General features: G+C 42.7%; 1 protein-coding gene across 2 annotated transcripts; it reads right to left on the bottom strand.

The window, feature by feature from the left end:
• Window positions 1-390: 390 nt before the first annotated feature.
• On the bottom strand, window positions 391-3,937 carry LOC111162446 (zinc finger protein 709-like). 2 transcript variants are annotated; one of them, XM_022526877.1, is made up of 5 exons: window positions 3,863-3,937; window positions 3,379-3,505; window positions 3,134-3,194; window positions 2,089-2,207; window positions 391-1,851 (listed from the first exon to the last, which is right to left on the bottom strand). In XM_022526877.1, exons 1-5 carry the CDS (start codon window positions 3,863-3,865, stop codon window positions 476-478), a joined length of 1,686 nt encoding a protein of 561 aa, XP_022382585.1. In that variant the 5' UTR covers window positions 3,866-3,937; the 3' UTR covers window positions 391-475. The 2 variants fall into 2 exon arrangements, with proteins under 2 accessions (XP_022382585.1, XP_022382584.1); XM_022526876.1 differs by having other exon boundaries at window positions 391-2,207.
• Window positions 3,938-11,705: the final 7,768 nt, after the last annotated feature.

The following is an 11,705-nucleotide window of genomic DNA, read 5'->3' as shown; positions in this document are numbered from 1 at the left end:
CAGTGGGAAAATCCCAACAAATACCAAAATGTCATTTATCAGCAATTCTAAACCATTATTTTAAAATTAAACCTACTCACACATTTAGAAACCACCTCGATTCATCTATGGATCAAACTCCAAAATGGAAAGAGAAAAATGTTACTAACTGATTTAAGGAGAAAACAAATATCTATTAATCTTTAAACAACAGTAATGAGTACTTACAGAATTATCTCACCTCAATGTTCATTTTTCAAAGTTAAGTAGTAAATATCCACAGTCCAGAGATCCACTTTAAGAATGAGGCACTGATAAAGACAATATATTTATAACTTTTATAATGATTGAGGTTACAGTTTTCTGGAACATTACATAGGGATTCATTTGTATCAGGCTTTCTTATATTTGTTGGACTGCTCTCCCATGGGGCTTTCACATGTGAGGATGAAGGTTCACTAACGTTTTTCCCACAATGCTTACATTCGGGAAGTTTCTATTCAGTGTGAGATCTCTCATGCCTTCGAAATGAATTGGGACGACTGAAGGCTTTTCCACATTCTTTACATTTGTACGGTTTCTCACCAGTGTGCATTCTCACATGTCCTCGAAAGGTAGTGCGATAAATGAAGGCCTTTCCACATTCCTTACACTCATAGGGTTTTTCTCCAGTGTGCGTTTTCTCGTGTGTCCGAAAGGACGTGTAACAACTGAAAGCTCTACCACACTGTTTACATTCATAGGGCTTCTCTCCTGTGTGAGTCCTTTCGTGTATCCGAAAGGAACTGGGAAAATTGAAGGCTTTCCCACATTCCTTGCATTTATAAGGCCCATCTCCAGTGTGCATGATCATGTGCGTTCGAACACTTGAGGGAGAAATGAAGGCTTTCCCACATTCCTCACATTTATAGGGTTTCTCTCCAGTGTGCTTTCTCATGTGTCCCTGAAAGGTTGTGCGATAAATGAAGGTTTTGCCACATTCCTTACATTCATAAGGTTTCTCGCCAGTGTGTGTTCTTTCGTGTATTCGAAAAGAACTGGGCCAACTGAAGGTTTTCCCACACTGCTTACATTCATAGGGTTTCTCTCCAGTGTGAGTCCTTTCATGAGATCGAAAGGAACTGGGACAAATGAAGGCTTTCCCACATTCCTTACACTTGTAAGGTCCATCCCCCGTGTGTGTGATCATGTGGGTTCGAATGCTTGACAGAGAAATGAAAGCTTTTCCGCATTCCTTACATTCATAAGGTTTCTCTCCTGTGTGAATTCTTTCATGTATCCGCAAACCTAGAGGGGAGCTGAAGGTTTTCTCACACTGTTTACATTCATACTGTTTCTCTGCAGTGTGAGTCCTTTCATGTCTTCGAAAGGAACTGGGACAACTGAGGGCTTTCCCACACTGCTTACACTCGTAGGGTTTCTCTCCGGTGTGATTTCTTTCATGTATTCGCAGACCCAGAGGGGACCTGAGGGATTTACCGCATTGTTTACACTGATAGGGTTTCTCTCCAGTGTGAGTTCTCTCGTGTGTTCGCAACGAAGTGGAACAACTGAAAGCCTTCCCACATTCCTTACATTTGTAAGGTCCCTCTCCTGTGTGAGTTATCATGTGTCTTCGGTAAGTCGTGAGCCACGTGAAAGCTTTCCCACATTCCTGACATTCGTAGGGCTTTTCCCCAGTGTGAGTCCTCTCGTGTCTGTGAACCGATTTGCGGTAACTGAAGGCTTTCCCGCATTCCTTACACTTGTATGGCTTCTCTTCACATTCGTGGTACTCATATGGCTTATGTCCACTGTGAGATCTGATGTGCCTACTAAGGGACGAATGACGCACAAAGACTTTTCCACACATGCTACATTCACATGGTTTTACTCCAGAAGGCGTTTCCTTGTTCAGAGTAAGATCTGGAGTCTGGATGATGGTTTCTCTACACGGACGACCTTCAGGTGGTTTTATTCCAGAAGGACTTTTCTTATTCAGATTAAGGTCTGGAGTCTGGGTGATAGTTTCTCCACACTGATGACCTTCAGGTGATTTTACTCCAGAAGGCGTTTTCTTGTTCAGAATACGATCTGGAGTCTGGGTGATGGTTTCTCTATACTGAGGACCTTCAGGTGGTTTTATTCCAGAAGGACTTTCCTTGTTCAGGTTAAGATCTGGAGTCTGGGTGATGGTTTCTCCACAGTGATCCTCTTTGTTTTCATAAGGTTTTTCTACCATATGACTTCTGTAAAAAATGAGAAATATATTAATGATTTCTTGGTAATTCATATTAGGATATTAGAATTACATTTTTTATAATTTACAGCAAAATGAAGGTTTCCTGCCCTTTCTGAATTGTTTGAAAAGTTAATAGACTGAATGTTCCATAAATAGGACTTGACCATAGCTATCATGTAAACAAAGATTATTAACATACAGGGTTGTCTGTTTATTTATTAGAGACTGAGAGTGAGTGAGCACAAGCAGGGGGAGTGGCAAGCAGAAACAGGCTCCCCATTGAGCAAGGAGCCCAATGCAGGACTTGATCCCAGAACCCTGTGATTGTGACCTGAGCCAAAGGCAGGCACATAACAGACTGAGCCACCCAGGCATCTCAACATACAGGGTTTTTCTTTATGCTGTTTCCAAGTGGACAGTTTTGCAAACACTGAACACCTATGTCCTATTTAAGTAAATATTTTCAGTGAAAAAAAAATTTAAGGATAAATTTGAACACTTTGGATTTTATTTATTTATTTAAAGATTTTATTTATCCATTTGACAGAGAACAAGCAGGGGGAGTGGCAAGCAGAGGGTGAGGGATCAGGGAGCCTGAGATGGGACTCCATCCCAGGACCCTGAGATCATGACCTGAGCTGAAGGAAGACCTAGAACTCACTGAGCCACCAGCACCTCTGAATAATTTGGTTTTAGAAAATTCATGCTAGGGGCGCCTGCGTGGCTCAGTGGGTTAAAGCCTCTGCCTTCGGCTCAGGTCATGATCCCAGGGTCTTGGGATCGAGCCCCACATCGGGCTCTCTGCTCAGTGGGGAGCCTGCTTCCTCTTCTCTCTCTCTGCCTACTTGTGATCTCTGTCAAATAAAACCTTAAAAAAAAATTCATGCCATAGAAGGATTCTCACGTGGGACACTGCTATACTATGTGACTCACCTTAGTTTTCTCCCCTGCGTATAGTACCCATCTTCGGTGTCATGATCTTCCCATTTTTTCCCTAAAATGCAAATGGAGAAAAATAATTCCATGTTTTTAGAAATTATAAAAAATTACTAGATTTTAGGTCTATGTGAGCTTAGCTTACTAATGTATTCTTTTCCCACATGTTAGAACAAGACTGATGGGCAAGAAATACTTATTCTCTAACTGCTAACGTTCAGTAAGAATGTCATCATCTTTACCTACTGAGGCCAGGTTTCTGAAGGTTTCCCGCATCACATCTCTGTAAAGTTTCTTCTGCGAAGAATCCAGTAAAACCCACTCTTCCAGGCTGAAGTTCACAGCCACATCCTCAAAGGTCAATGAATCCTAAAACATCCCAAATATGTTCACAGTAGCATACGTGAGTCTGACAGCACTGGGGATATATACTCAATTTATAGGAAGGTTGTGTTATGTATGTGATTCTGTGGTCTCCAACATTTACGTCTTGGTCATGAGAATTTACTTTCTGTTCCCACTTCCTCATAAATTTAGCATCATGAACACATGCAAATTATTTACTCATCATTACTGTGATCACTTTAAATGTTACTGTCCTCTAATGGCGGGCTCTAGAGCACCTTGGAGAAATGAGCGAAATGCTATACAAATGAGACAAGTGTTATTTTAAGCACACTAATTCCTGTTGAGAAAGACGCTCTCATCTCCTTCCTTCTTACGTACCATTTAACTCAGCACTCCATGATGCACCGGCTCGAGTCTGCATGAGGTTTTAATGAGTAAAACACAGTGAAGAAGCGGAAGCTTGTTCTAGTCCCAGCACCAACCACGAGCGTCCCGGAGGCCTGTGGAAATGCAACTTGTAACAAGGATCAGCTTTCCGTGTCGGCCAGAAGTCCTCCAGGCCGTCACAAGTAGCCAGATGTAGCTGGACAAAGGCAAATATTCTTGTGCAGAAGCCGTACTCTGCGCCAGTGCGGTACTTACTGCATCCGTTTTTCCATTATCTCCGTCCCGTTCACAGGAGCCAAAAATTATTCAGAAGCGACGGCTCCGAGGTCTCCACAGAAACCCCATCCAATGAGCCTCAGGGCTGCTTCTCACTTTTTAGGACACATACTGAGTTGAGAAGGTGCTAGAACTCTTTTTGGTCAAACCGTAACAGCGTCCTTGGCCCACGCTAACCTTGACGAATACGTTAAGAGCTGCGGGTCACGAGGGAGTCCATGAACATCCACAATGGCTTGATGGTGAGTCTGTTCGTGAGTGTTAAATAAAGGATTCAGCAGTGCTCTCCTCTAAGAGAACATAAAATCTCCATCCTCCAATTTCAGGAGGAAGTTCCCGACCAGTCCCTCTAGAGGGGACCCTCTCATTTTCTCTCATTTATGAGCTGCGACATGGTGCACAGAAGCACCACAGCCAACCCCCAAGTACAGGAATCCCTAAGCTGAGGACACCAGGTACTGCCGAGAGGGGATAAGCGCGTTCACTCGGGAACTGAGGTCTCCGGGGAGGAAGGCAGGCCTCTCACGCTGGCAAGAAATGGCTTGAGAGACCAGGGAAAAGCAGGCAGACTTTTTTTCTGAGGCTGTGAGTGGACTAAAGGTTCACACACAAGGGCAGGAGCCTGTGTGAACGGAACGTCGTGCCGCTGCCAAAGCAGGAAGCACTAGGCTTTCTCTCTGTCTTGGATAGAAGCGGACCAAGAAGGGAGGAGGAGGGATGAGTTTCAAAGCTGTGAGCATCAAGCATCAAAAATCAGAGCCAGAAAAAAAAAAAAAATCAGAGCCAGAGATCTGGTTGTTGTTTGTCAAATAATGAACTCAGAAGCAGTCTCTCCTTCACAAGGAAAAAGCAAAAAACTTAAAATGAAACAACTACTTAGATTCCCCCAGAGAACTGAGGACACAGGGCAAACCACAGTCTTCAAAATTGGAGACAGAAAAGAAGCTATTTTGAAATATGCCCAGAATATTCTATTCTTAACAAGGCCTGTCCTCAGAAGAATCTGCTTCACTGGGGCCTAAGCAAACAGGAAAAAAAAAGAAGAACACACTCTCCAAGAACTTTGGGATAATGACAAGGATAAAATACACAAAATGGGACTAACTGATGGAAAAGAAAGGCAGAAAAAAACAGAAAAAGTGAATCTTCCTACCATTCGAGAGAAGCTAAGAGAAGACAAAAGAGAAATGAAGGAGAAAAAACCCCCAAACAATTGAAAATGCAAATTCAAGCACATCCTATTCAAACTGTAGAAAAATAGAAAACGAAGAGAACATAGTGAAGGAAGCCAGGGGTGGGAGGGGAGGGGGGAGGAACAAACCTCAGTCACACTGAAACGAAGGTAAGAATTAAACAGGACTTCTTTCCAAAACCATTTCAGCAAGAAAGAGACTGGAGTGAAACACTTAAGGTATTGAAAAGTAAACCACCACCACCCTATAATTCTGTTAGAACTGTTCTTCAAAAATGAAGAAGAAATAAGGATGTTCTGAGGCAAAAATTGAGGAATTTGACATGAGTACACCTGTTTTTCAAAGAACATGAAAAGAAATTCACTGGGAGGTACATAAGGAAGAGCATTAGGAAAGAAACTAATGAAGGTAAAATACCTTTTCTTTTACTAACAAATCCGACAGACCTCACTTTTGCATTCAGTAATAAGCTTTTGGGTAAGTGAAATGAATGACAATGTTACATGGGCCAGGGAAAAATTAGGAATACTCTAACAGGAGGTAAACTCGGGAAAACAAAGTCAAGAAACTATAATTGATATGCTGCGAAGAGAGAAAATGTTCAATTAAAGCCAAAGAAGGCAGAAAAATGGCGGAAGACAAAGAAACAAGGACAACAAGAAAGAGTAAAAAGCATTGTAGATACTAATCAACATTATCAATAACCACTTTAAAGCATCAATGGTTTAAATCCAACAGCTGAATGATACTGTAACAGCACATTAAAAAGAACTAAAGATAAAGACACAAATACACATAAAAGGAAGGAGAGAGATGTACCACACCAACAGTAACCAAAAGAAAGCCAGCAGAGCATATTAATTTCAGACGAGGATGTCAAAGCAAGGAAATTTCAGATAAAGAGGGAATCATGTAATGATCACTGGGTCAAATCTCCAAGAAAATGTAACAACCCTTTCTGTGTATATAACAGAATAGCAAAATATGTTAGGCAAAAGATGGACCTGTCAACAACCCCGTATCAGTAACGCAAAAGTTCCAGCAGGAAGAAAATCAGGAAGGACTAGTTACATTGAACAGTACCAATGAGCAACAGGTTTCATTGAAATCCATGGGATATATCATGAACAGCAAATCTCCCTTCTTCTCAAGTGCACAGGCAACCGTCATCAGGACAAACCACCTTCTGGGCTATAAAACACCTTAAATTTGAAACAACAGAAATCCTACAAATATTTTCTCAGGAAACAGCAGCATTAATCTAGAAATCAGTAACAGGGGGCGCCTGGGTGGCTCAGTGGGTTAAGCCGCTGCCTTCGGCTCAGGTCATGATCTCAGAGTCCTGGGATTGAGCCCCGCATCGGGCTCTCTGCTCGGCAGAGAGCCTGCTTCCTCCTCTCTCTGCCTGCCTCTCTCCCTACTTGTGATCTCTCTGTCAAATAAATAAATAAAATCTTTAAAAAAAAAAAATAGAAATCAGTAACAGGAGAGTAGTTGGAAAACCCCAAAGACATGGAGATAAAAACTTCTAAATACTGGGATCAAAAAAGTCTGAAGAAATCATTATTTTGAATGATATGAAAATAGAATTTATTAAAAGTTGTCTGGTGTAGCAACTGTAGGAGTCTAGCAGGAAATTTATACCACTGAACAAATAAACCAAAGGCCAAAAAAAAAAAAAATCGACAATAATGTAAGCAACTACTGGAGGAAACAATAAAGAACAAACCTTAAGCAGAATAAAATAGTCCAGTTCAAGATGGTGACATGGAACGACCCTCCACCTACTTTCTCCCATAGACACACTGAATCTACACCTACATATGGAATAATTTCCTTGGAAAAATCTAAACCCCAAAAACTAGCTAAGCAACTCCTGCACGCTGTTGAGTGAGGAAACAACCCATAGGAAGGCAGGTCAGAGAGGCTGACAGACAATCTTGCCATAAACCCCACCCACAATCACCCACAATCACCCACAACGTGTGCAGCAACCCACAGTCAGGAGGGAACTCAGAATCCCAAGCTTCTTCCCGAGGAGTGAAGGTTCTGAACCCCACATCTGGTACCCCCAACTTTTAAGACCTGAACTTGAAGTTGAGCCCCCAAACATCTACCTTTGAAAGCCAAAGAAGCCTGCATCCATGGGACCAAGAAGGCTACGCAACCTGACACAGTTATTAAAAGGCTCACGTGTGCAGACTCACCCAGCCCAGGACCCAGCACAGAGGCAGTTGACTGAAAAGCACCCCCACTTTTCTGTTGAAGAAGCTTGCTTGGGGGTGCCAGGGTGGCTCATTCGGTTAAGCTTCTGACTCTTGATTTCAGCTCAAGTCGTGAGATGGGCATGGAGCCTGCTTACGATTCTCTTTCTCCCTTTCCTTCTGCCCCTCCCTGCTCTAAAACAAAAAAACAAAACAACAACAAAAACCAAACCAAAACAAAACAAAAAAACACGAGTCTTGCTTGCTCATCTTAAAGTGTCAGCTTGAAAGGCAGGCATCTAATTTAACACACATCTAAGGGCTTACTGAAATGTTCTCCCAAAACAGACAATTTTGTGCTCCTCCTCTGTCTCCCTCCAGCTCTCTGGTATCTCCCAGGAGCATGTGCCCTTGACTGACACTCGTGATTTTTGCAGAAAATTTCTCCTGCCCATGAAACACCTCTCGCTTGCTTGGCTCTGGTGGTTAGGGGGCTTACACCCGTTGGGTCCCACGAGACCGTAACAAGTGGAGAAAAGAGTTCTTAACTGGCCACCACCGTTGCCAGGGCACAGCAAAGAAAGGCACCCAGTCTCTGTGAAAGAGGCCTATTAGTTTACCTTCATAGCTGTGATCTAAGGGGTAAGCTTCTAATTAAACACACACCTAGGACCAGAAACTGGGGAAGACAGCAGTGTGGGAGGGCTGCCAACACTGACTCCAGCTTTGGCCCTCCAAAGCTGGGCTTCGTGTTCCTGGCCCCTCGGAGATTAATATACACACGTTAGGAATGTCCACCAAGGCCAGAATGAGGGGAGAATTGCTTTGGCCTTTCATCCATCTGTCAGAGATAACACTGTCATCCCCCTTCCTGGCACACAGGTGGTACCCCAAGAGCCAGTGAAAGGTCAGCAGTCAGTCAGGGGCATGCACGTTCTCTGAGGTACGTGCAGCCCTCTGATCTCGCTACAGGGTCCCTCTGTGTGTCCCCTTCCTCTATAAAATCTGTGGACTGAGGCCTGGGCTTGTGGAGAACAGCTATGCAACTGCAGTGGCCCAGCCTCTGACTGCTCTTCCGTCAGTAAGTTACCCTGAATACAACTCTGTCAACTGTGTGAAGTAGCCTGTTTTGATTTTGGTCTCAAAGCACTTTCTCCGTTTGAAGGATACTTCACTGTCTCTCCTCCATCTCCTTACAAGTGAACACCATCTTCCCGTGCTCCCTCTGTCCTGCCTCCAGACCCCCAGGCCATATGAATGTCCAACATAAGACCTTGTATACAAGCCCTGGAGTCCCTTCATACCCTGCCCATGGTGGCCAGCAGGGCTTACAGTCAGTAGGCTGGAACCAAAGAAAGAAACCATTCCTAACTGGTTGTTATTCACGGCTCAGAGCAGAGGAAGCAGGCAGAACTGTCCATCTCCCAGTCTTCACCTACAAGAGGTTATGTTGCAAACTTTAAAAGCTGCTGCCTGAGGGTCTACCTTCTAATCAGCCTGAATCTAGATGCTGACGGAGATCCTCCTTTTGGCGCACTGTAGGCCTTGGCACACCCCCAGTTACTGGGAGCAATTACAAATAGCCTTCTTGGACAATCACAAAGGTCTGAGAGACAACAAAGGGCTCTCTTCCATGAGTTCATTCCTTCAAGACTGGGAGAGGGGGCTGTTTTGTCTAACACATAAAAACCAACAGAGTGTCAAGGAAACCAAAGAAACAGAACAATATATTCCCCCCAAAAGCAAAATAAGAAACCTTAGAAAAAGACCTTAACAAAAAGGAGATAGGTAATTTATCCGATTAAGTGTCCAAAATAACAGTGATAAAAATGCTCACCTTGCTCAGGAGAAGAATGGATGAAAAAAGAAAGAATTCCAACAAGCAGAAGAAAAAAGAAAGAATTCCAACAAGCAGAAGAAAACAAAGTACCAAACAGAAGTCATAGAGCTAAAGAAGAACTGAACTGAAAAATGAAGACAGGGCAGAACTTACCCAATCAGAACAGTATAAAGAAAAAGGAACGAAAAAGAGTGAAGACAACTTAAGGGACTTATGGGACTACATCAAGCTGACCAACGTCTGCATTACTGGACTCCCAAAGAGGAGAGAAAGGAGCAGAAAACTTAAATAATAGCCGAAAACTTCCCTAACCTGGAGAAGGAAACAGACAGCAAGATCCAGGAATCCCAGAGAGTTCCAAATACAATGAACCCAATGAGACTCACACCAAGAAGCACTACACTTAGTGTCAAAGCTAAAGTATAAGGAGAGGCAATTAAAACCAGCAAAAGAGAGAGAAAGAGAGGGGAAAAAAAAAAAACGTGTTATGTACAAGGTAACTCCCATAAGGTCATCAGATTTTTTCAGCAAAAACTTTGCAGGCTAGAAAGGAGTGGTATGACATATCCAAAGTGCTGGGTGGGGGGAGAAAAAAAAAAACTGCCAGTGACGCCGGGGTGGCTCAGTTGAGTAAGCCATCTGCATTCAACTCAGTTCATGATCTCAGAGTCCTGGAATAGAGCCCCACATCCAGCTCCTTGCTCAGCGGGGAGCCTGCTTCTCCCTCTGCCTGCCACTCCCCCTGCTTGTGCTAGCTCATGCTGACAAATAAATAAATAAAATATTTTTTAAAAAGAGAAACTGCTAACCAAGAAAACTCAGCTCAGTAAAGCTTTCAGAATTGGAGAATAAGAGTTTTCCAACGAAGCAAAAGCTAAAGGAATTCATCACCAGTAGACTGGCCTTGCAAGCCATGCAAAAGGGACTTCTTTACATTGAAATGGAAGGATGCTAATCAGTAACAGGAAAATATGAAAGTACAAATTACACCAGTAAAGGTAAATATGTAGTGAAATTCAGACTAATGTAAAGGTTGGAGGTTAATCATACAAAGTTGAGGTTAAAAGTCAAAAGTATGAAAATAACTATACTAACTTGTTAACTGAGACACAAAAATGCAAATTGTGATATCAAAAACAAAATGGGGGTAGAATAAAAAGGCAGAGTTTTAGAATAGACTCAAACTTAAATTGTTATCAACTTAGATTACTATAAACATAAGCTATTCTTGTAAACTCATGGTAATCGCAAAGACCTATAGTAGGCACACACAAGAGGAAGGAATCTAAACATAGTCCTACAGACAATCAGCAAATCACAAAAGAAGAACCAGGAAAAGAACAAATTACAAGAAGAGCCAGAAAACAGTGAACAAAATGGCCATCAGTACATACCTACCAATAATTACTTTAAAATGTTAATGGATGGGGTGCCTGGGTGGCTCAGTGGGTTAAAGCCTCTGCCTTCGGCTCAAGTCATGATCCCACGGTCCTGGGATTGAGCCCTGCATCGGGCTCTCTGCTAAGCAGGGAGCCTGCTTCCTCCTGTCTCTCTCTCTCTGCCTGCTTCTCTGCCTACTTGTGATCTGTCAAATAAATAAATAAAATCTTTAAAAGAATAAAATAAAATGTTAATGGACTATTTATTCTCTAATCAAAAGACACAGGGTGGCTGAATGGACTTTAAAAAATCTATACTCCCGGGGCACCTGGTGGCTCAGTTGGTTGAAAGGCTGCCTTTGGCTCTGGTCACGATCCCAGAGTCCTTGGATTGAGCCTCACATCGGGCTCCCTACTTGGCGGGGAGCCTACTTCTCCTTCTCCCCTGCTTGTGTGTGTGTGTGTGTGTGCATGCTCTCTCTAATAAATAAATAAAATCTTTAAAAAAATAAAGTAAAAATTTATACTGCTTACAAAAGACCTCAGGTCTAAAGACAATGGGATTGAAAGTGACATACGGATTCAAAGTAACAGGACGGAAAAAAACAATCCGTGCAAATGAAAACTAAAATAAAACTAGCTATTTTGGGGCGCCTGGGTGGCTCAGTGGTTAAAGCCTTTGCCTTCAGCTCAGGTCATGATCCCAGGGTCCTAGGATCGAGCCCCACATCAGGCTCTCTGCTCAGCGGGGAGCCTGCTTCCCCCTCTCTCTGCCTGCCTCTCTGCCTACTTGTGATCTCTGTCTGTCAAATAAATAAATAAAATCTTAAAAAAAAAACTAGCTATTTTGTCTGACACAAAATAGGCTTTAAGACAAAGACTATAAGAGACAAAGGAGGTCATTATATGACAAAGGCATGAATAAGAGGATATATTATTTGT

This window comes from Enhydra lutris, unplaced genomic scaffold (genome assembly GCF_002288905.1).
Source record: "Enhydra lutris kenyoni isolate GAN:26980312 unplaced genomic scaffold, ASM228890v2 scaffoldscaffold92, whole genome shotgun sequence".
NCBI lineage: Eukaryota > Metazoa > Chordata > Mammalia > Carnivora > Mustelidae > Enhydra > Enhydra lutris.
This window is presented reverse-complemented; position numbering and strand designations above follow the sequence as displayed.

Excerpts from the sequence above, each read along its gene's own strand:
- LOC111162446 (XM_022526876.1), bottom strand. Across the intron at positions 3,195-3,378 it reads CAGAAACCTGGCCTCAGTAG|GGAAAAAATGGGAAGATCAT; the intron begins GTAAAGATGATG and ends TTTGCATTTTAG. Across the intron at positions 2,208-3,133 it reads ACGCAGGGGAGAAAACTAAG|AAGTCATATGGTAGAAAAAC; the intron begins GTGAGTCACATA and ends CATTTTTTACAG.